Source organism: Protomyctophum parallelum (genome assembly GCF_964188405.1).
Source record: "Protomyctophum parallelum genome assembly, chromosome: 11".
Lineage (NCBI taxonomy): Eukaryota > Metazoa > Chordata > Actinopteri > Myctophiformes > Myctophidae > Protomyctophum > Protomyctophum parallelum.
The window spans coordinates 44119416-44145601 of record NC_139707.1 but is presented as its reverse complement, the minus strand read 5'-3'; the positions used below and the strand labels follow the sequence as shown (position 1 = coordinate 44145601).

The 26186-nt window shown below is 42.7% G+C and overlaps 1 protein-coding gene across 1 annotated transcript in view; it reads left to right on the top strand.

Moving 5' to 3' along the window:
• The window catches only part of dgkg (diacylglycerol kinase, gamma), a 91526-nt gene that overhangs the window by 46448 nt on the left and 18892 nt on the right, over positions 1-26186 (top strand). The window contains 3 exon segments of the mRNA XM_083776960.1: positions 1585-1638; positions 1641-1804; positions 14407-14471. Of these exon segments, the coding sequence (XP_083633086.1) occupies positions 1585-1638; positions 1641-1804; positions 14407-14471 (283 nt within the window).

Sequence of the window (26186 nt, the reverse complement as noted above, 5' to 3'; positions counted from 1 at the left end):
TCCCAGCCTGTGGAGCGCTGCGCTCGGTTATGATATCATTAATGTTCCGCCCTGTGATTGATCTCCGTCCCGGGCGACGAGCGGGATTATTTGATAGGACGGAGACCTCCGTTTATGCCGCTCGGAGTGTTAATTACAATTTCAATGTACAGTATGTATACAGTGTCAATAAAGCTCTTACTATGTGAACTTTGTTATGCTAGAAACCCCCTGCCCGGCATTGGCTATAGTTATAATACATGAGGGCAATCATTTTGACTGGCTGATTATGACTACTTGATTGTTGTATCCAACACATCGCTTACCCGGGCTTACTGTATGAATAGGCTTAGGTTGTAGCCAAGAAACTGACAGATCCCAGCGGGGTTTGGAACAGTTGAATGATGTGATAGAGTCCATTTATATCGATGAACATTTACACTAGGTTTAGCTGTGGGAGATTGTGATCTTCTCCTGTCCCTGCTCTGTGAACAACACGGCACATACTGCAGGCTGTTTTGTGTGGGCATATGGTTGGTTTCTATAGCTGGATATTGTCGCCAGGCAGTACGGGGACACACCCGTCCTGATATAGTCTCTCTGTATAAAGGGTCTTATTTCTATTCTTAATGAATTAAGCTAACTCACACATAGAAATGCACTCAAGACTATGGCTTAGGTCATGATATTTAGCTCCAGCTCGCTGAAAATCTTTAATCATAAGGCCAGCCACACCTGTTTTCATTAAGAAGCACAATATAAGAACAACTCCTACTATGAATGCCTACTAATACCTTATCTCAATGACCACTACGCCCCGGAATTATAATGCATACCAGACTGCCAGTTGGTGTAGTTGCTGGTTTTGGTATTTATGATCTACTACTATTTTAGATCAAGGGTGTTGTTTTAAATTAGTTTGGTTAGAGGCAATCTGAGAACCCATCGTCAAAAAATAAAGGAAAAACAGCGCAACAGTCTGTCTCGAGGGACTAGAGGTAATCCATGAAACCCATAGATGCACAAACCTGTCTTTTACTTATAATGAATGAGGGGTTTAAAAATACTTTTTGAAACTTTTCTTTAAATAGAAAATGTTACATTTATTATAGGTATGCGATACCGATACAGCTTAAGCAATAATCAGGTTAAAGTAGTTTAAATAGTTTTTGTACAATTGTCAATTGAGCATTTGATTAATCCGTGAACTATGTGGTATATGGTGTTCTTCGTGGCATGACAAGCTAGTGTGGCTCACTCGCAGATCACTTTGCTATCGCAAAGGCTAAATTGAAAAGACATGTTTTCAGTCACATCTTAACACTTCGAAGCCCGAGTTTCCCCGAGTTTATTGATTTAGTCTTTGCCTGCCGAACCCGAGTTCCCCGAAATTTTGTTTTATTGATACTGTAGGGCGATACTGTCTGCTGTGCCTCTTCACCACCTGCATGTTATGTTTTAATGGTTTTATAGCTATACAGTATGTCTTGACTCCTCTTGCTATTGCATTTGTCTCGTGAAAGTTGTGTCGAATTGCTGCGTTACCTTGCATTGTGCCTAGGGTGTTTCCAAAGACAATCATCCAGCTGTAGTTGGAAAATAAAGGTGTATTCTATTGCATTATAGTTGAAGTGGTTGGTCATCTTACCGTCTGTCTGCTGTAGGTTATGAGGGTGGCAGCCTGCTGAAGTTCCTACGGGACATCGAGCACAGCACAGACGTGGTGTTGGACCGCTGGAACATAGACATCATCCCTGAGGACAAGGAGGAGAAGGGAGACCCCGTGCCCTACAGCATCGTCAACAACTACTTCTCCATAGGAGTGGTAAGGAGACGGCTACAAAAAAAAGATAACCACATAATAGGCTACGCTGTATGCTTTCTCAGTGTCCCCTTATTGTGCATGCAACCAGGATTGACTTTTTGTTTTTCTACAATTTGTACCTGCATGTTTTTTTGTTTTTTGTTTTTGTTTTTTTTGCCTCTTGGCCAGGTTAATGGCCGTTTCCCCCCAGAGGAAAAAAAATGGCAGGTTTCAGTTGCTTAGCAACCCTTATCTCTCCACGTCCTGATGGAGTGGGAAACCGTCTCAGACACAGCTGGTCTCTGATCAGCCTCCAGTGCAAATTGGGATGGATGTGCTGTCAGTGCTGTGATGCGAAAAAGTTAACTTCTCTTGACAAAGAATCCAAATCTTCTTGCCGACACTAGTGTAAACTATTCCATTTCAAAGTCATCGACTTGGTTGATGGCCTCTCCAGGTCATCAAAATAACGACAGTATATTTACATATTTGTACCATCTGGTCATCCAAATGGAGTTAGAGAAACATAAACTGGAGAACAGCCTTGTGGGAGTCACTAGCGGCGACAGAGATCACTTATCGCAGGTCGGGTAAATACATCCAGCAACGCTCTGTACTTCATAGCAGCGTTCTGCTGAATGCTGCGTTTGACCAATTAGATTTGAGCGTTCAACCAAGTTGTGTAATAGTGATATTTATAGTGTTATCGTAGTGCTTGAAACAAGCAGAAAGGGTTCAAACTAACTCAGGTTTTTCTCAGAATTGAATTTTTTGCTGTACTGCAGCTTTCTATAAATAGCGGGCTAAGTCCCAACTTGTCGAAAATCTGCATGTAGTCCAAGCACAGCACAGGTGCAATAGTCAATAAATCAGCATACTGTATATGCAGTGGTAATGGAAGTATCAGTACAGCACTGTAGAAATACTCTGTTACAAGTAAAAGTCCAGAATTCAAAGTAAAAGGTACAAAAGTATCTGCATCAAAATGTACTTAAAGTACCGAAAGTACTCGTGGTGCAGAAAGTCTCATTTCAAGCTCACAATGTGTCAACACTTTTATTTTTTCCGCAAAACCTGACTAATGAGTTGCATGACGAAAACAAATGACCCAGCATGGCAGGCTTGGGAATATGTTACTTTGACTCAAATTAACTGTGTGTGGTTACTCAAAATGTGCAGTATTAACCCTGTAAGACCCGGATTCATTTCTACTTGCAAAAAAGATTGCAAAAGATTTCAACCTTACTACTACTTTGTACTACTAGGAATTAGGTTAAAAAAATATGTAAATAAAAAAGGAGTTTGATGAAAATTGTATGCACATTATATAATAATTATATAATAATATAATAAATTAATAATTTACATTTGGGGGATATCTTTCACGATAATGAATAAAGCATGTTCTAGACATTCTAATGATCACAAAAAAACATATATTACAATTTTTGTACTTACTTTTATTAGGGCAGTAAACGTGGTACAGCATTGATAAGAGGTTTGTCATTCCCCTGCGCTGACTTGTCACCGTGCAGGCAGCCAACTATTCTTACTCTAGTCTAAAGCATACTGACACACTAATCCCCAAAATAAAACAGGGAATGAAAATGGAACTCTTACTCATTGCATGTATGGCCATAAATATGCAGCGGTGTGACATGCAGTATGCTTGAAGCAGACAGTGCCTGATCAACACACAGGTATAGAGAGAGGTATGGGGGAGGTGTTTGGCCATGGGGAAAATATACCACCGTCATTATATAATAGCGCGTGTGTGCTGGTGTGTGTGTGCGTGCGTGCGTGCGTGCGTGCGTGCGTGCGTGCGTGCGTGTGTGCGTGTGTGTGTGTTGTGCACACTTGTGTGGGTGGTTGTAAACATAAAGCATATGGCATAATTTTTTTTGTATAGAGGTCGTTGTGGACATCCGGTATATGCAGTACGCACACGTGCATGCACGCACGCACGCATGCACACACAAACAAACACCCACACACACACACACACACACACACACACACGCAATGCAGGCTCAAAGCTGTCTTGTTTCATCATATGTGCAATGCATGTGGATTCACTAACCCTCTGACCTTCTCCAAACAATGGCTTGTCTCTTCTCTGTGTCAGAAGAGGAGGCTGGAGGGCTGCGGGTGACAGGGGGTAGATACAGTGGACAATGTTGTCTCTGTGGCGAGTCCGCGTGGCAGTGCCACCATGTCACATATAGCCGGTGGATGGTATTCTTTTGACAAACATGGAGTGTTGGTTTTTATCATATTGACATGTTGGTCAATTCAAGTGCCAACATTGAGCTTTTTTTTTTAGTGCAAATAGATTATAGGACTTTTGTGTGGATTTGGGCATTTTAAAGACAGCAGTCTTAAAAGGCCATGCCAGTGGTCTGGCACGTTTCACCCATCATTGAATATGACTAACACTAACAACACATAACAATATGACATTAGTGTTGCCCAATTTCCAAACAGAGCATCCAGGAGTTTTGTGATTTTCGAAGAAGCAACTGGATAGAGTTCATTTCAGTACACTTGCAGTACACTTGCAAAGACTCGCTTCGGATAGGTAATCAAACTAAATTATGCATAACTGCATAATTATTGTGGATGTGTGTGGCTTGTCAACTACAGTGCTGGCGTACTAATCATTTACCACATACTTGTTGTTTTAACTATTAATTGAAATATTAGATATATTTTGAGACACATACACGTACATTTTTTTGCTGCTACATTTAGTCAAATATTGCCTTCGGACACAAATATATATTTTTAAGTAGACCGTAATAAACAGCAATGTTGTGCATGCCTGTCATACAGATTTGCGCAGAGCTAGTATGTGTATATACTTATATGGTCATAGTGTTGTGCCTGTGAAGTACTGCGGCCATATATACAGTGTCACACGCTGGCACTCCAAAATATAATCAGCTCTAAGCGGCTGCTGTCAATTTAAGCAATGGGTGCATTTGACAACGAGTGCGTCCAACTCTTTCAGCGTGTCGGGGGCATAATGCTGTGACTCCACACTCTCCACTGTGGCATGGCCATTCAACTAAGCGACAGATCGCATGTGCCTCCAGGAGTCCTGGGGACAGATGGCCGCTTATCTGGGCGTAAATGACACCTGAACAAACCCAACGACTGACTCACACCAGTTATGTAATCATTATGAATCTCTGGTTCAATAACCATATTGGGTTATAGCGTTTCCTGCCTTCCCAACGCGCTGCGGCGTTATGTCATACAGTCATACGCTTGTAGTTTGGCTCGTCCCACTATTCGTCATATAGGGCAAAAATTGTTATTTATGGTCAAAATAGTGGGGAACATATGGCTGTCCAGGTCCAAAGCACCCAAGGCTACAGATTCAAATGTAATCTATTGCGGAATTAGACCGTTTGCGCCAAGAGTTGTCTTTTTCTGCTGTTAACATAATATTACACTGAATATGAATTGATCATCCAAAATAGTCTCCCTGTAGAATTATATTGCAGTAGAGTTTGAGCACATGAACAAATATGTCAGTCCATTGAATATGGACCAACAATTAATTTGTTATGGCCATTGTTGAAATGCATCCCGGTAAGTTGACTTTGTGCAGAGGAGGCCGATCTGTGTGTGGGTGCGTTCATCATCAGGTCAGGCCTGTGGGTTTGTGTTTTGCTAGGCAGCAAACGGCAACGTCAGCATCCACAACCGTAAGACTAAGATAAGGATAGATGCGGTTATATGAGACCTCTGCTTATGTTATGGTTTCAGTTTCAAATCCTTGTTTCCTTCTACGGTTTCATATTGCAGTCTTCTTTTGCCTTTGAGTGTGTATTCTGGACGTCAGTCAGACACCATTTATTGCAAGGATATTATATTATATTTGGTAGTGTGACTTTGCTTCTGTGATGCTTTAGAACAATTGTGCAAACGTAGCATGACACAGACTCTGAGATCACAACCTATATTGAATGTCGATGCTGACATAGTGAAAACCTAAATGCTACATACAGAAGGAGGCAGGGGAGTTTGTTCACGGATGAGCTGTCCTTGTTGCAATGAGAGATGTTGAACATCTGGTTTATTTAGTGAATAAAAGGTTATATTGACACATTTGTATGATAGAGTATGTTAATACATCCTGTAGTAGTACTGTCATACTGTCATACTGCCTTAGCTCAAGCGTAAAAGTTACAAGTTGAAATAGAGAGCGGATAGCATGGGGCTGTTTTGACTTGGTGCATGCCTGAACTAGTGCAATGTTCTATATTAGGGTTAAAAAAGAAAGAAACGTTCACTAAGAACATTACACAACAATATCGTTGAGTCGGATAACTCAGGACTAGATTGAGACCAATAATAGCTACATTTTTTATACAATGTAAATACAAGAGTGAATATTACATGATGTTGGCGTACAGGCTCTGTTAACCATGGGAAAACAGAACCCTTTTTGATTGATTGATTGAAATATTTATTAACAGTTTGCAGAATTACAGTACATTTCAAGCACAAACTCAATACAAAGACTTAACTGTGTTAACTGTGAGTGGACGACCCAATTAAGCATTACACTTGTTTACAAGAGGGTTCACCATGTTCAATTCATCAAAACAGAGACGTACAGATAGACACTTCTATATAGTCAAAAGAACAGAACAGGAATTCATCATATAGGAGGTAAAAAGGGAAAAGAAACAGAAAAAAATACAGTGAGGGGAAAAGGGGGGTGGGGGGGGGATTTAGATTTTACGGGGGCCAGTTTCGAATTGCAGCCATCCGTAGTTTTCCTTAGGGAAAGCAGAGCTATTGGTTCTGCTGGTGATGGTGGTGGACAGCAATGAATCAGGTGAGCTTAGGTAGATCGCCAATTTGGTTGACTGCTTGACACGTAGCGTACCATACAGTACTGTACATCGCCCACACAGGGGGCTGCACATGCGTATAAACCTCTGAAGTGTATGTGCCTGAACTAGCTTCACCATTATGTGAAAATACCAAATTATTTCAGGCAAGAGAAGATAATTAATACATTTTTCTGATGTTATTATTATATTCATTTTCAGTCTGCACTAATTTCACGCCATCATGTGTGCGCATTCAGGTAAAATATCTCTCCGTGAGGTGCCTTCTCTTGCCCCTCAGCCTCGAAAGAATCTTGTGAGAGTATTTACAGAGAGAGGGGGAAATGACACCACGCCAGCAGCCATTAAAACGCCAAGGAAGACGATCCCTAAATGTGTGGACATGGGTGGAGGTACCCATAATATACAATATGTACAGTAGATATGTTGTTTGTGGTGTGTGTGTGAGTCGGTGTGTGTCTGTCTGTAGTCATTTGTTATCTGTATGTCATGTGCATATGTCTGTACGTACGCACATGTGTAGTGTACAGGTTTTTGTGGACGCGTGTTTGGCCATTCCCGGGGAAGCTGATCTCGCTGGCATGTTGCAGAGATGAAACCTTAGGTTAGGTAGGACCCGGAGCTGTCCCTACACACATGGCATTGGTAACCAGCACTGTGGTGCTCTGCCTGCTTAGTGCTTATGGGTCATGAAATCTTAGTTGACGATGGCCTTTTGGTGTTGAATATCGGAACATATAATTAATTTAATATGAAAATCTGTTTGCCTTTTAGGCTTTCTCAACAAAGATTGCATAGGGTAGATATGACAAATAACTTGCATAATACAAGGCCTTAAACCGCCCGGAACGCGGAACAACAAACAAGTGTGTGACTAGTGGTAGACTGCAAGAGAAGTAAACAAACTAAAGATGGAGGTGGAGTAGACACTGACACCACAAAGCGTTTCATTCACTACTTGGAAGTATTCTCATTATTTTGGGATTTATGTCCGCGATAAAGACGAGATGAACATTATTGTCCGCTGCAAGTTGTGCATAGGGAAGAAGGTGTGGTTTTCATTTGGTCTGTAATTTATTTACACTGCAGAATAGGGGAGGTGACTGGCTGACATTAGCATTATCGGTGCTGACATTAAGGCCAGTGGTACTTTCCTCGCTGTTAATATGCAACGTAATTTGCAAGTTGAAGCGATAATATTCCCCCATTGGCATACGATATTGGTTTTGTTTATGTCATTATTATGTCATTATTATATTAACGCTGTTAACGTTGACTCCCTGAACTCCTTGTTAAAGAACTAGCATAAACGTGTTCATGTGTCTATGGTGTACAGTACCAGTAGTATTTGCGCAGACAACAACAAGGCTAAACAATGGGACAGAGAGAGAGAGAGAGTGTGTGTGTGTGTGTGTGTGTGTGTGTGTGTGTGTGTGTGTGTGTGTGTGTGTGTGTGTGTGTGTGTGTGTGTGTGTGTGTGTGTGTGTGTGTGTGTGTGCAGGAGGAGAGAGAGTGCTGGCACGCGCTGAAGGTCAGGGGAAGTATCAGTGACAGGAAGTCAGCGCCTGCCAGTTTGGGGCCAGGTTACCACAGTAATGAATGACCGTGCTGAGTGACACCTGGCCTGTCTTAAAGATAGGAGAGCAGCCTTCTAGATAGAACACACAAACACCACATGTATACCTACACCTTATATTATATGCACTGAGACACACAAACACATCACACATTGCTTGCAGATGGTGGTCCATCGTGACTGTTACACAGTCAAATCCTCAGTGTTCATTTAATCACTTAAGACCTATACATTCTTTGTATAAATAGTGAAAATAGCTGATCTGCAAGCTCCAAAATGTCACCCGCTGTGACACGTTATTGAATTGTGATATTATCAAACATATATCAAACCTACCAGACAAGTCTGTATTTCCCAAAAGGGAAATGCCTGTTTTGAATTCAGTCTGACCAGAAGCTGGGATAACATAACATAATACTGGCGATATCCATCCCAGGAGCAAATTGGACCCTGGCGATATATATGAATTTGCCAGGTAGAGATGTACAGTAAGTAGTTGTTTTCAGTGCCACTGCACCGGGGCGTATTCACCTGTGTGGGCCTGCACATCACACCTTGTGCGTGTACCGTGCGAGGGGCCTGGCAAGAGTCCTGATGGAGGAGATTATGTACAAGCAGGAGAGGACTTGCTTCCCTGTTCACCGCAAGAGATAGCCAGCAGCAGCGAGCTCAATTGGCATAGCAAGAGGGAAGTAGACATGCCTTGTGTTGTATACCCTCTCTCTATTTATCAGTGATCTGTGTTCTTGCCACGGATGCACGTGCGTGCACACCAACACACATACAGTAGGCTGTCCCTTCCTCTGCCTCTTGCATAAGAGTACCCGTGCGATGTTCAAAATTCCGATTGTTTGTACCAACTGCAACGCTCTCATAGGTTCATGGTGAACAGTCTTATGAGTCATCATAGCACCTGTTATCGACAGCTCTGACATGGACACAGATGGACTGAACAATATGTGGTTGCGCAAAGCACAGCATGTGTACAGTGCTTGTGCTTCTTTATCTCACTTGTATTATACGTAGTAGTAATAATGATAATAATAATAATTAATAAATAAATAATAATAATAATAATAATAGTAGCATTTTAGTAGCATCATTATTATTATTACTGTGCCAACAGAGGTTGTGCTTGGAATTATTTTATCCAGATTCTGTCCAATAAAGATCCCGCAAATCGTTACACACTATCTCTATAGTCATGTGTTCAAGATGGATCCGATATTTCATATTCCATCCTAATTGGCTAACATTGTCTTTCAAAATGTGCAGGATTGGCCCTTTTGCAACAAAAAGCCTCGAATCACAGCGTGCAACTTACGCGAAGTCTTTCACAGACTACTAGCCTGAGGAATATATCCCACCCTTTTCACATTTGCCTGTTATAGCACCACCAACAGGTGGATTTTTGCAAAACACATTTTTGGAACAAAATGCCTCAAAGCATCCAATTGCCATCAATGGTGTAAGAACAAATGGCACCCATTTCACATTGGCCTATTATAGCTCTACCAGGAGGCCACAACCTGACCTGGCCTGGTGGAGACCTGTGCCCCGAGGGGCACTTTTTCTAGTTTCCAAATGCTTCCGTCATACAGCTGGAGCAACGGAAGCTCTATCGCGCAGGGAATAATTCTGGTATACCATCTGGAGAAAAAAAATAGACTACAACACTGGTTATATTCTGGTAAAACTCCTCACTATCAGGTGAAAATAAGTGTGTATCGACTTCACAATTATCGGAACACGTACCCATCTAGACCTTCCCTAACAAACCAAGAATAAGTGTCAGCAGTGACAAGTACTATATACAATACAGGGTAATTGAGGAATAGTCACATCAGGCCTTCAGAGGTAAACAAAACACACATTTTCGACCCGTTTTATGTTAATATTAGCATTATGACCTTTTATATAATACATTTTTTAAATGTACTAACCATAAGTCTAACCCAACCCCTAAACCTTAACCAAACTAACTTAATATAATGAATGAACTACACCAATTCAGCTACAGCGATGTTGACAAGACACATGGGCGAGGAGGTCTATGCAAAGGGAAATGGCTACTACCTGACTTTGTTGAGCGAAGCGAGTAACACAAAAATGCATGATTGTTGGAGGACACATTTTTGGACACAATTTTAGCTTTTTGGCTTTTGCTGTGTGGGCATACAGTCAGCCTCACATTTGTCTCTGGTTCAGCACACACTATACAGACCAGTAGTTACACCTCCAGTATCAGATTCCTAACTGAGCCTATAGCAGCAGGCAGATAGAGATGCTATTTTTAAGACCTGATATTTGCTGATGTTGTGGGATCTAAGCGCGCTATACTGTAGCTCTGGTTCTGATGCAGAGGGCAGCCTCGGGAGAACAGCTCCAATGGATGGATTGCAGGGTGACAAGTGAGGACGCGTGTCAATGGGCATGACCAGCTGTCATTGGGCTTTTCACCTTCTGGTGAGCGATGAAACACCTGCATTGGCCGGCAGGGTGGCAGGATGCCAGCCCCACAGTGCCCACTACTGGTGTCGTCTGTTAGAACACCTCCCTCGGCTTTTACTATTAAATGTACAGAATATGCAGCAAGGAGATGATGGAGGGCGGAGGTTGATAGCTGGCTGCTGTTAGCTCTATAAGAATCTAAAATGTACAAATAGCAATACTGGTTGTCTAACACTGTGACCCATTGGTATACTATAGGACATTACTGCCGACCATTTTGCAAAGCTGAGGAAACTGTTATTTGTGATTCAAATAAAGTATGAAAATCTAAAATAGTTGTAACATTTTAACAACGTTTTTAAACTAAAGCTAAACAAGAATAAAGATTCACCCAAGACCATTAATGGGAAATAGGTCAGTGTTTATTAAATCATATGGTTGTTAATAGACAATGACATGTATTGATGCTGGTGGTTTTCCTTTTAATATAGTTTTTAGTAAAAACCTACAGGACATACCACAACACAATAGCTTTAAATAAAACGATCGTATGAGAAATGAGCACATTACTTACAACACATCTCCACATCCACTCTAAAAGGACGCATGCATATAATGAGCATTTGACTCGTAAACAGGCAGTCAGGGGCAGAGAGACCTTGCCACCTGAAATGGATATGGTTGATATGAAGCTGCCAGTGCAGATCACTACTGAATCATGTACAGCAGCTCTGCGTCTAAATATAACTGCTGATTTGTAACAATGACAGGTGAGATAGAACAATGTAGACGTTAGGTCATTTCTCTGAGAAGCCTGAGAATTGTAGCCGATTTGTACGCTCTCTATTCTCTATGAATAAATGAGTACCTTTTCACAGTCAGTTGATGGTCCGTCGAATAAGGCCAGATGGCCTTATTAGAGGTAGAGTGTTGAAAGAAAATGTTCATGAACTGTGTTGAAGCTATTCCAGTATTTGCTTGACTCTCTAACGATGCCCAATTTATGGAAAATGTCTTGTATTGTCTATTGTGCCTCTCCCCAAGAAGCCTGGAGCCACTGAATTAAAAGACTTCAGGCCCGATATTGCTCTTATACTTCCATTTTGGGAAAACGTTTTGAAAGAGTTATAAGCAGACAAATTACAGCAATGGTTTCTAAAAGCTTAGATCATCTCCAATTTGCTTATAAAAGCCAGAGAGAAACTGATGATGCCACTATCAGCCTGTTTAACACCCTGTCAAAGCATCTCCAAGTCCCCTCCCACTTTGCCAGGGTCCTTTTTATTGATTTTACCCCTGCTTGTGTCATCTCTTCAGAACTGGTGTGATAAAAGCTCCTTAGGGATCAATGTGACAAAAACAAAAGAACTGTGGAACCTGTGCAGTCCATTACAATTAGTGGACAAATAGTGGAGGTAGTAGACAATTTTTTATATGTAGGCACATATATTGACAGCAAACTCAATTTCAGTGAAAACTTTTAACATGGCAATGTCGTATGGCAATCTAAATGTAAAAGGAAGAAGCAAGCTGCAGCGAATAGCTAAAAAAAAACCTAGCCTCAAAAATCATTGGGAAGAGACAGATCAATTAAGTTATATATTTTTATGTATTTGCCACTGTTGTCCTGCATTTTTGCCATGAAGATAATTGTGTAAGTGTTGTTGCTGTTTGTTTTTACTGTTGTTTGAGACCGAAGACAAATTTCCACAAGTGGACAATAAATGAAACTAACGAACTAAACTAACCATAGGAGTCAAATCGCCTGAACTTTCTATTTGCCACAAATGAGCGAGGAGGTAGTAAATGAGAAAAGTCATTTAGACAAGCAGCAGACACTGTAATTATCAAGGCATCAGTCACGGTGCCTCCATGCGTTAGACGCGGTGGCAACAAACTGTATTGTCTTATGTATCATGTCTCCGTTTGACACTTTGGCCGCCACTCCAACTACCAGTTTATTCCAGGAAAAAACGTCCCCTCATCTGTTAAGAAATCCCTGATGCATCCAACATAGTGGCACTTTCCATACATGAGCTCTGAAGATCTCCATATATGGAGCTGACCTGTTCTGACATTCCATTATGTTGATAACCTGACCTGACCTCATCAAACCCTGTACACTCAAAAGACGCTCCATATATGGCCAGAGCTCATCAAACCCTGTACACTCATGACACTGTCCCCGCTGCCACCCTTAGATCTCCATATATGGAGCTGACCTGTTCTCTCATTCCATATGTTGATCTGACCCCCCATGGCATGCCAAAGCGCCTGTGCTCGGACACTTCTCGCCCCATTTACTATGAAAACCTGCATCTCCCGTCAGTTAGTCACACCTCCATATATGGTCACGCCTCGTGACATCATGTCTCGTGACATCACACCTCGGACACGCCACACCACCATGGTCATCTCTATATATATGATGAAGATCACGACACTGACCTCTTTTAACCCTGGATAGCCATACACGGAGAAGACTGGATCATCACCTAGATCTGCATATATAGAGCCGGCCAGCAACTCTACATCTGACCTCAAGCCCTTACATCTCCATATATATATAGATGAGGCCTGTTCTGACATTCCATGATATGTTGATCTGTCCCCACGCATCCTTCCTGTTCTGACATTCCATATGTTGATCTGATCTCATTAAACCATGTACACTCAAGATTATATCAAAAATAACTTTTGTTCAATTGACAAAGTTACACACAGTATGACTTTGAGGGGTCCGGTTGACATTATCTGTATGCTCGTGTATCACCCTGAACCTTCTTTGAACTTAATATGTGAGATAGACGTGTATTAGCGAGAGACAGATGCCACCCTACAGCTGCAAGTTGAATCTGGGTGGCTCTGGTCAAGCTCAGGCTCCGGTCATCATGTTAAGTGGGGTCAATTTAAGGGTGGTCTGTTTGACTGATCACTTCCACTCAGAGTTTAAAGTGTCCAGTCCAGTACCAGATGCACCGCCGCACAGCGTGGAATAACAGTAAGCAGGAGCCCCAGCTTGTCAATAAAAAGATGATATGGGATTTGTGAGATTGAATAATCTCATTTTGTTTTAAATTCGGAGCATATTTTAACGGCGCAGTTCCATGCTATGGTATCGACTTGACCAACCGAATGGTGGAAATCTGCTGAAGGAGGCATGAACACATGTTTTGATTTGCACCCGTCTCCCCTTCATCGATGTAAGCCTCATCAACGTTCACTGTTTGGTATTCTAGACAGGCGACCATGTAGACTAGAGCAACTTAATAAATCTTTAGTTAGTCTGTTCATTATTCCAGAGAATAAATGAATGCTGCTGTCATTGTGCAGACGGTCCTTGTAATGACTTATCAGGGTGAAGTCCACCTCTGGCCCAAAGGTCAGGGGTTAAACAAAGGGGAGGGCAGAGTCCTGATTGAGCTGCCCCAAGCACCACCTGACCTTTCATTCAATGATCTTTCTCATTATTATTAAACCCACTCAACACATTTTTGAAGTGTGTGTGCGTGTGTGTGTGCGTGTGCGTGTGCGTGTGCGTGTGTGTGTGTGTGCGTTTGTGTGTGCGTGTGTGTGTGTGTTACAGTATGTGTGTGATATGTACACGGTAAACTCCTCAGTGCTAATTCTTTGACAGTGTCATTAAATTTACACTTGTCTGAATTACAAACTGAGGTAACAGTAGTTTTCTGAGGTAACATCCAGGTAACATTCATTCTCTCCCACAGGACGCGTCTATCGCCCACCGCTTCCACCTGATGAGAGAAAAACACCCAGAGAAGTTCAACAGCAGGTGAGAACAATGATTGCTCTCAGATCACATGCTGTAGCAGTGAAAGAACAAGACTAATAGGTCAAATATAGTAGCCTGGTTAATAAACCAGACTAATATCGCACGGACCGCAGGATATTAGTCTGGGGAGGCTCAGCTTGGATTTCATTTCCAGGGGGGGGCGGGTTGAAACATTTTCTATTTTTTTTTTTTTTTTTAAGATATTTTTTTGCGGCTTACGCCTTTATTGATTTTTTTAAGGGATAGAAAGTAGGCTGACAGGAAACGGGAGAGAGATGGGGGGATGACATGCGGTAAAGGCCGTGTCGGGTCCGGGAGTCGAACCCGCGGCACACCGCGACTGGATCACCAGTCCGGTGCCCAGACCGTTACGCTACGGCCTGGGCCGAAACATTTTCTCTTTGACGCAATTGGTCAGAGCTACTGTCAGTCAAAGGTCTCAAGCACTGAAAGTCACTGTACCAAAGCCCGCCCATATTGCATACTGTGTCCCGATTGGCCGCCCCATTTCTCTGGTGTAGGAAATGGGCGTACAATTGAGCCTCTCCAGACCGTAATCCGCCGGCAGGCAATTTACTTTTGCCAATGGCTGATTCGGTCTGGTTTATTTTTTATTTTTTTATTTTTTTATTTTTATTTTTTGCGGCTTTTATTGATTTTTGAAGGGACAGACAGTAGGCTGACAGGAAACGGGAGAGAGATGGGGGGATGACATGCAGTAAAGGCCGTGTCGGGTCCGGGAGTCGAACCCGCGGCACACTGCGACTGGATTACCAGTCCGGTGCCCAGACCGTTACGCTACGGCCTGGGCCCCGGTCTGGTTTATTAACCAGGCTACAAATATAGTGGCCTGGCTTCCATGTGGATCTTGGTTATTCGACCCTCACGTTTTTATGCTTCTGGGAACTCAGTTTAGGATCTCGGATGACATCTTGATGATGTCATATTGACACTGTGATGTCATATTGATTTTCAAATTTAGAGTTATTTGACTTCCAGTATATAGTTTTAAAAAGTTAAATATTTGGTCGATCCAGTGGTTTGCGGTCTTGCACGCACGCACGCAGCCACGCACACAGCCTCCAAGGAGCCATGCTGTAAAACTGTTATGCAGCTGATGAGGGGGGGGAAAAATCAAATACGAGAGTAAGGTTTAAAAAGTAACACGTATAGTTTAAAAGTAGAGTGAGAGAGATAAGAATTGTGTCAAATGGGAGACTAGAACAGGGGGACATTGAAATTGAAACAGTTGACAGTGGTCAGCAATCAATACCAGGACAAAAGCTACCCGAGTTTTTGGATCAATACATTGGCTGGTTTGTCCTAGAAATGATGTGAAAGAGATGTCAGAGTCCATGGTTAGTTACATTGGCTGTATTTGAGGTTTCCATAGATGGACAACATAGATGCAAGCACTTCACTCCTTAGTAAAGTTACTCGTGTTTACTCTGGCCTTGAGACAGCCACAGAGGTGAATGCCGTAATTGGCCATTTTAGCATGCACTAGCTAGCTGTCTGACTTTGACACTGTTCCCAATCCCTGCCTAATGAGAGATTTGTATTGTGTCCGTTGGTTGCCATTTAGAAAACATTAATTGCAGGCAGCAAGCCGTGCTTGTTAACAACTTAAGCCTTATATACTTTGTATGATCAATTTGCGAAAATAGCAAGCTCATGTGAGCTTGTATATCTGTTCTTTTTTAAGTGGGGAACATTTTGGAAAAAGGAATGCCAGGGTTTGAGTGGTTAAAGGCAGCTAACAGTATTTTGTCCACATTCTAGGGCAGGCTACATGAAATTAAATGAGAGGTATAGATGGTAGAAGAAATGGGACTTTTTAAATGTATTTTCCCTGGTGACTGTCTGACATAACGACTAAATAGCCCTCACCATCATTCCAGCACAATCAAAGGTATCTTCAAATGGCAATGAACGAGTGGATAACCTTTAATTACAGTAAATGTTACATCATGGCTGCTGTCTCTGAAAAGCACAAAGGCAGGGAGGAAGTTAGAGCTAGAGAAATATTCGTCACAAGCCAGAAGATTAGAAAATAGACATCTTACTGGATGATGGCATGATGGCACGATGAACCAACTTTATAGAAATTACAGTTTAGCTATGGCTAAGATTAAGGGTCTTGCGTTCACTTGTGCATGCCCTCAGTATGAGTTCCCAACCTAATACTCCCTGAAGTGAATAATATTGTAACATAACTTTTTACCTGAGCTATATGTCCACCATTACAAATAAAAAGATGTGTGTCATCTTATCAATCGTGAAGTTCTTTCACCAGAAATAAGTACATTCCATAAACTGTAAAATAAAGTAATAAAGTGTGTCTAAAGTGCCTGCAAGCAGTAGTGCTTAAGATGAATACAAATCAATTTCAATTTAAAAGGTCTTTCTTTATTGGCATGAGAAAACATACATGTCCAAAGCAAAAGTAGAACAAACTCTTCCTTTCTCACTGGCATGTGCTGTTCATATATAATACACAATTGCAACTATCCAATAACAATAATTGTATTGCGATTGTTTGTGATTATGAAAAGGCATGGACAATTATAATGGAGGTCTTCCTCCGCAGAAGAACTGGGATGTATTTTGTTATCACTGGCCACGCTGTCCCGCTGAGTCCCCTGCTGTTGTTGGCCAGCCAACTGATTTGTTTGTTGTTTGGATCTTAAGAAGTAAATGGTGTCAACAGACAGTGTCGTGCCCCTCCCATCCCAGTGGGTTTTTATGGTGCACCGTTACGAGTCCTTTCATCTCTCCTTGCTTTCAATTCCAGGAGCCTTTTCTCCAGCCACACTTCTCCTCTCTGAAGATGCTTTCAAATGCACACAGCGGTACACCCTCCATAGCCCTGAGCTGTATGCCTGGTGGTTATATGGTGCATGGTCGGATAAGTCTGGTCCTCTTTGATGGCAGACCCCAAGGTCATTTTTGAGGGGCGCTAGCCCCTCCAATGTTTGGCTATCGGAAATTCTGTCTTATGGCAGCCAAGCCAAGTACAATGTTTGTTAAAAGAACTGAGGCGCCCCTTACTTCACACAAATGTGATGTTTTTCTGTGTGTGTGTGTGTGTGTGTGTGTGTGTGTGTGTTTGTGTGTGTGTGTGTGTGTGTGTGTGTGTGTGTGTGTGTGTGTGTGTGTGTGTGTGTGCGTACGTGCGTGCGTGCGTGTGTGCGTGCATGCGTGCGTGCGTGTGTGTGTGTGTGTGTCTGTGCTTGCGAGCGTGTGCGTGCGTGCATGCGTGTGCGCGTGTGTGCCGTGCCGTGCGATCGCTCACTCAGTGGAGCATGTTTGTGTGCTTGTGGATGTGTTTTGTTGTTCTCGGACATTTAAAAGCTAACCTACATAGTCAGCTACAATGTTGCCACTTGCCAGCGAGACTGCATGCTCCCTAGTGTGCTCTTTGTGTGTGCTCTTTGTGTGTGTGCTCTTTGTGTGTGTGTGTGTGTGTGTGTGTGTGTGTGTGTGTGTGTGTGTGTGTGTGTGTGTGTGTGTGTGTGTGTGTGTGTGTGTGTGTGTGTGTGTGTGTGTGTGTGTGTGTGTGTGTGTGTGTGTGTGTGTGTTGCAAGTGAGATATATACCATAGGCCGAAGCTGAAGCCACCGAGAGAAAGAAAAGGTTTATACTGTGCAACATCAGCTAACAAGACAAGTTTAGTCTTTGGGTGAAGATAACACATGGAACGAATGATGCAATAGTTTCCAAATACAAAAGGCAGAGACAGGTACAAGAAATCCCACTATAAGATGTGCTAGTAAGATTAGCAGTTGGAAAAGTACAATTGCTAAGACAAATGAACACATTTGCCGCCGTGGCGTAGATCTACGTCTTTTGAATTAATCTGGCCTACCGCCATTGGCGTCGATCTACAGTATGTACGGCCGAGGCACCTAGGCTGGTAATCCAGCCTGACAGTGTGTCGTGGGTTCGAGTTCCGATCCCGACGACCTTTGCTGCGTGTCTTCCTACCCACCTCTCTCCCCCTTTCTTGTCAAACTACTGTAATCTATCAATAAAGGCAAAAAGGCCAAACAAATATCTAAAAAGAATAAATAAATCATTGATCACTGTGGGCATCCACTCGCACTGTTTCTCTTCCTTTCAAATGCCTTCATCTCAGATTCCTTGTCCCAAAGTGCATCTCGGGAAACAAGCTTTACTCATAGCCAAAGTAGTAATTGTCGCGGTAGGACTGTGTGTGCTCTCCAAGCGAAAGTAAAATAGCCGATCCGTCCCAACACAGCAGCAGATTAAGACAAATTATTTGTCAATCAATCATAATCTGCTGCTTCCTAATAAAATGTTGGCACTTTGGCTATTAGCGTGTGCGGCCACTTTCTTGTTTTTTCAAGAGTCCCTCTTTTCTAACATATCACTACAAACATGGAAAGGCACACAAAGGTAACAGCTATATTATACACAATATCAATATGGCATAGGCAGTATAAGAAACAGACTGATGTTGAAGCCGTGCCTTGGCGACAGTGGAGTGCTGGGTACTTTCTCTTCGTCATAGCACTGGGTAAAGAATAAAGAGCTTGTTTGCGCGGGCCTCTGCTCGGACTTACTTTGGAGCCCAGGCTCCATTGTGGCTTTTTACAACACGGGCGGTGTTTCATGTTGTTTACATGACAACCTGCGTGCACGCAGCTGCTGTTCACCGTGGCTAATTAGACAGAGAGACAGACTATAGAAAGGAGCATGGAAAAGAAATGTCTGAAAGAGAGAGAGAACGAGAGACACAGAGAGAGAGAGAGAGAGAGAGAGAGAGAGAGAGCGAGAGAGAGAGGGATGGCTTGTTTACCATTTGAAATTAAATTATTAATACCTGAAGTTTCCATCCTTCGTCCCAGATCTGTTTTCCAGCATCACATGCAGGAGGAAGAGGAGAGAGTGGTGAAGGATAAAAGAAATACACCTTCATTCTCTGGGGAGCTTCTCTCTTTGATCCATTAGACCAGTGAAAATATGTTAAGAGAGATAGAGAGAGAGAGAGGGAAAGGGCAATCGACGTGAGTGGAGAACAGGACACATTCAGTATATAATAAACTTGCAGACTCACCGAAATGTAATGGTGCATCGACCTATAAACCCCTTATTCGACAAATGGAGAATCTATCGGCTTCTCCTTCTCTGAAGTACATTCATTCTGCCTGTACATTCACACGCATTATTCTACATGATGTACATTGTGAATGTTTTCATTTGGCACCAGTATTTGTTATTAGTAGTAGTTGTTATTTGCCGTGCAATAACTTGCTACCTTTTTATTGAGCTCCATTGCTGTGTGAGTATGTGCATTTTAGCTCTGATCCAACCACTGCAAAGAAATAAAAAGTAGAACAACATAGTAGCTTCTAGCCAGAATGTTTGTCAAAGTACGAAGCTTTACTTTGGCTATGAACAGCATCCACCCCACTGAATCTCACGCTGAGTAATGTTTTTCTACAGTATTTACAATAGTACAATGGCAGACACTATTCTTCGTTTTGTTATTACAATGTTCTTTCACCACTTCCTTGCGTTCTTTCAACGCTTTCAGCCAGAAGTAGACAGTGGATGGTGATTTTGTGACTGATTCATTGTAGCGTTGAGTGATGTTTGGACAGCGTGTGTGTCCGATCTTTTTCTCCATGCCAATTTGGAGTTGAATAGAATTAGCGCTAGAGATAGAGCGCCCTTTCTCTACGGCTGTGAAGATGTCATCAGATGATGAATCACCTTTGACCTGGCGGGGACTTGAGCGTGTGAGAGGCTGCATGCTACACTTGGCAACGTTCTTTACTGTCTTCTCCCTGTCATTCACAGATTCCCACGTTCTCTCTCTTTCCCTCTCTCTCTCTCTGTCTGAATATCACCCTTTCCCCCTCTGTATTTGTCTTTCTCCCTACCTCCCTCCCACCATATCTTTTTCACTCTCTGACTTTTTCAGTGACACAGTACACACGCGCACACACACACACACACACACACACACACACACACACACACACACACACACACACCATCCCCCACTCATGTGCACACAGACACTCACAAAACACACTGACCCTCTCTCCCCATTGCTCTATTGAGACAGAGGGTGTGGTGTGGAAGGGGACATGTGTGATTCCTGACACCTCAGTCTATGGAAGTCCATCAGTGCATGACAGCAACAGTAGCCAGACCACAAGGAGCCCAAAGCTCAGGTGCTAATGACCTCTCAGACTGACCACAATGCTCTGAGCTTTTGTGTGTGTGTGTGTGTGTGTGTGTGTGTGTGTGTGTGTGTGTGTGTGTGTGTGTGTGTGTGTGTGTGTGTGTGTGTGTGTGTGTGTGTGTGTGTGTGTGTGTGTGTGTGTGCGTGTGTGCGTGTGCGCCTGCGTGCCTGCTTGCGTTCGTGTGTGTGTTTAGCCCCGGTGGGGGGATGGGGAGAGGAAGTTTTGGATTAGGAAGTGTCGAATGGCTCTTGTGTGGGGATGAGAAAAAGACCTTTGGATGCCTTTGTTGGTTTGATTACAATAACAATAGTGGGTCTTGGTTAAGGCCAGCGGACAATCCATTTCCCAGCTACACAATGAAAATATAGAGGACAGCTTTAGCTGGCATGAGGCCCGGCATATTGTAGAGTGCATAATGCAAGAGTCCCAAAGTCTTATTTAAAAAACTCTCTTGCCTATACACTTTGTCCACTTTGTCACCATTTAAAGAACTGATTCTACAAATGTCTTCTAAATCATGAGTTTTCTGGACCCCAGAATTATATGTAATATTGGCCGCGAGCCTCATTCTGTTCCAGGGACCCCCCAGAACCAAAGATTTGAGTTAAAAACGTTCGCTTTAAAATAATATATAATTCAAAGATTTGCGCCAGAAAGTGCACAAAGACCCACACACCGTCTGCACTTACAATACGATAGCTAGCTAAAGTATAACATAATGCTTAAAAGTGACTCCACACCAAGCAAACTTGTTCAGACTAGTCAAAGACTGCTTAAAACTGTCAGATTGCAACAGACTAGCAGTTTTTTATTCAGCACAAAACCAGTCGCCCGACGAAACATTATTTCCCCCCATGCAAATTGCAAAAAGCGTAACATAGCTTAATATTCATAGTTGCCCGTTGCTTTAATTTGGGCTTATTTAAGTGCAGTTGCTTATTTGGGCTTGCTTTCATGATTCTTTTTGAAAATAGCATATGTAATAGGGCTCAAGTGGTGAAACTGGTTGCTTCTTTTGGGCTTGTTTTCATTGATCTGGTCGCTTGTTTCACTCACATAATCTGGCAAGCTAGCTTGTCACCAAACTGGAGCCTCTTATCATCATACATGATCTCATTCTGGGCTGGCCAATCACAATTTGCGTCCTCACTTTTCCGTCCTCACTTTTCTGTTCCCCCTTTTCCCTCAATTCGTACTTTGCTCAGCCAATCAAATCATTGCTATGGAGTGATCACTGCCAATCAAATCATAGATATGGGGTACACACACACAAAGCTAGGCATAGGAGGGGCTAGTGCTCTTCAAAAATATTTTAGTCCATTGAAATAATGAAGTGAATTGAAGGCTTATGGATACTTTTAAATTAAATTTGTAGACTGTCTGCAGTGAAATAAATAAATAATAGTGGGCCGTGCCCCAATTCAAGTTATTCTGGGTTGGTTTAAAGATGGGGACTCGGGGGAGTTAAGAATTCAGAATCTGCCTGCATTGTCATTCAGATTATCTATGCATTCACATAACATACATACTGTAGCAGCAGGGAATGCCCACCACCCTCGTGTGAGAACAGACACGTGGTGTTCGATTCACCCCTGGCAAACACGGCATAGCATAGGGAATTCTAATCGATTTGAAAAGGGATTTGACAAGGATCGCAACATGCTAACTGGCTAAACATGGCTGATGGTATTTCCTGGACTGTTAGCCTTGAATCAAATAATTTTAATAGGGTTTGAAATTGTATTTTGAATCTTTGAAACAAAGTAAGTCATCAGAGGCAGATCAGAGGTCACAGAAAAGAGAAAATCTAAATAAAGGCTCTATTGTCTCTATCTAAGTTTTGTCTGGAAATAAGTGTCTCTATCTAAGTTTTGTCTGGAAATAAGTCCTATTTGGGGTACAAACTTGACAAAACTCATTTCTGCAAGAAGTTCACCTCGAGTGTGTCAAAGACTCAAATATGGGCAGCTTTATCTCTGCCCATTTAACCAGGAAGGAACCAGCAGCTTTCTCAGCACACAGTGTTATAAGTGCTACAAAAGACAACTTCAGTTTTACTTTTATTCCAAGCAACGTATTGTCGTCAACGTGAATCACTGATGGATGACAGGGAAAGACACCCAGCTATAGGCACTGTGACCTGAATGTGTGTTTCGATCCGTTGTCAATAGGCATTATCCCCCACGATCCATCCAGTGCGTGGCATCATTGCTTTCTTGTTTTTTCATTGACTCATCCAATGTAATCAATCTATTCTGGTGGTTGTGCGATCAGTTTGTATCTCCATGCTACATCCCTCCTGCCTCCACCAAGAGCCTGCAAGTACAAACTATTACTAAGCCCTTACGTAACGGCTCTATAGTTCCCGTTAATATTAGTGTCTTATTACACACATGAGACATTTAGAGAGGGGGCATTGTGAGTCTGTTCTTCTCTGCTGCATTTCCTCTGCTGTCCTGAGGGGGAAATAAACAGTCACGTGTCTTGCTGTCTGCAAGACAGACACACATCATCATGACAAGACAGACACATGCAAGAATACATGCATGCGGATGACACACACATGTCACACACACACACACACACACACACACACACACACACACTGCGGAGTCAGGGGTTATATAACTGTGGGGCACAGGAGCCTCAAGCAGGGATTACCTTAACAAGGATATACTTATTCTGTGTAGCCACTGACAGCACTTCTCATATGAGTAGACATGAAATTGCCCCTTGATCTTACTATTTTGCGTGTCTTACTTACCGCCATGTCATATGTCTTGATTTAAGACATAGTGCTATTATGGGTGCAGTAATTCGCACTCTGCGCCATGGCTAACTTGTAGATCTGCTATTTTTCATTTCATTTGTTTTCAAATTCAGGGCATTTCTTTAATTACAGAAGAAAGCCATTGGATTTGGTTTTCAATTCATGAAAATGTTTTTTGTCAATGTTTTTGAAATAATAATCAAAAACAAAATCCCATTGTGCTGATTAAAAAAAAAATCCCAGTGTTTGGGAACCAGTGTTTCTAGAGCATTACCGATTGGTCAGTGAAGAGGTGAACACCTACTGATCTGAGAGAGAGAGGGAGGGGGAGGGGGAGGGGGGGGGGAGAGAAAGAGAGATGGAGGGGGAGCGAGTGAGTGAGCGAGCAATGACGAGGGGTGGGGGTAGAGGGGTTGCGGGTCGAAAGGTCACCACACTCACAGAGGATTATGGGAGATGCTTATCTCTAGGCAGGGGCAGTGTGGTCGGGAGGGGCATGAACGGGGCGATGGAGTATAGGCGGGTGTACCGGCCCAGAGGTCTTACACCCTCAGGGCCTTACTGGAGCGGCCAAATCGTGTTTTCATAACACTTTGTGTCTGTTTTGTGGCTTTTTTAACCCCTCCTCCCGCCCCCTTCCACCCTCATCCCCTCTCTCTCTCTCTCTACCTTCCCCTCGGCTCGCCATATTGCCAGTCTTCGACTTCCTCTCCAGATGAAACGTGATTCCGTCAACATTGCGTGTTTTTGTGGTTCCTTTTTAAACCAGGGCACCTTTAGAAAGAGACGTTTATCTTACAATCAGTTCCTTACACAACTGTACCAATAAAAGGGTGGAGAATCGAATTAACGGATACTTTGTTTTGGCAGAGGGATCAGTTGTGGTCATAGGAATGTTTTTTTTATCCTCCTTGCCGAGGACACTGGGAGCCCAGTGTGAACCAGTGTATGAACCCATTCCCCTCTGCTCACCAGCGAGAGCCCTGGGGCAGCATGCAAGCACAGCCTTGCACGCTGAACTGGGGAGTCTCTTTGCCTGAGGTATATACTTGGTTGCGTACTGCGCCGAAAAGAACAGATATGCTCGCTCACAACACGTCACGCGACGTATACGAATGTGATGGTATATGGTATGAATCACCCTTCTCCGAGAGAACACTTGGGCTTTGTGAGGAGAGAAGTTACAGTATAAGACTCTTCTCTACAGTATCTCTGCAGTGTGTCTTTCTCACTGTTGTTGCTGCTGTGACACCTGAAGTTTCCTCCAGGAATACAAAACAAGTCATTTTTAAACACTCCAACAAGAGCCACTGAGCTCCTTCCTATTCTGTGTGTGTGTGTGTGTGTGTGTGTGTGTGTGTGTGTGTGTGTGTGTGTGTGTGTGCGCGCGCGCGTGCGTGTGTGCGTGCGTGCGTCTGTGTTGTTTCTGTTCACAGGAGCGAGGAGTATGGTAACATGAGTTAATTGCATTCTTTTTTGCAGGGTTTGTCAAGTGGAAGCAAGTTAATGAGGTTAGGCAGCTTGTCTCATTGAGAATGAAAACTGTGCCTAATTGTGATTTCAGATATGCTCATAATCCCTTCATTTGACAAAGCTGAGGTTTCTGGGGAGGTATTGAGGTGGAAAGAGAGGAGAGAAAGGGAGGGAATTAGAAGGAAAAGAGAGATATGGGAGGCTTAATACAGTACGTAACAATATAAAATTATATAATTAAAAAAAAATATATAGAGAGCAATGAATGACATTCAAGTGGTTGAAATAAAGATTCAACTTTAAACTGTACAGGGTTTATTTTTAGTCTTGCCCTGTGCTGAATAATGTGGGCATTGAGAGCAGATTAAAAGAACAGAAACAAGTATTTAAAGCTCCTCCAATCAATACTATTACTTACATCTTTTGGGGTGAATTCTACAGAAATCTGCTAACGTCTGCTCGGTCTCAGTATCGTGGCACAACACTGGCCTTGTACACCCACATGGCAGCCAGCCTGTTGTATCAATACCCATGTTGTCATCATTATCAGCAGCAAGGCCTTTTCATGTACGTACCATGCCCCATAAATGTACCGTCGGTACCCTAAGCACACTGTCATTGTTTGTTTATATGAACAGGACAAAGAAAGAGTCGGTTAAATACAGAAACAGAGCACACAGGTGGATGCTGGGGTGGTGGTGGTGGTGGGAGCACAAAAAGAGCACAAAGCAGCAGCAGGACGGCAGCGCAGCAGCAAAAAAGAACGAGCTGTGTGCAGGGAGGGTCAATCACCAACGACAAAGTAGATTGAACCATTTATTGCAACAAATACAGTTAAACTTGGTGTGTTAATGGCCCCACTCTCTAAGATGTTTGCTAAGCAGCATGCTAAGCAAAATCAGGGGACGCTATGCAAAATCCCCATAGCAGCCGGACAAGAGCATGCCCATGGCAAGACTGGTGGTAGTACAATTTAAATGCTCTCTTTTTTATTTTGATTATGAGTGGGTATCGTCCTAATCCTGCCCTGCATGGATTATTTGGTGTTTTCCGCTTGATCTGGAGAATGGATTTGCAGAATTATGGTTAGTGTTAGTTGGTGTCCATGGTCTCAGTTTGGTGTTTCAAGATATTGGTTTGCTAATACACACACACACACACACACACACACACACACACGCACAAGCTTTTTCCTCCATGCTCTCTCCAAGTGCTTTTTTTTCCAGCAAATCACTTTAAACCAACATTGTTTTT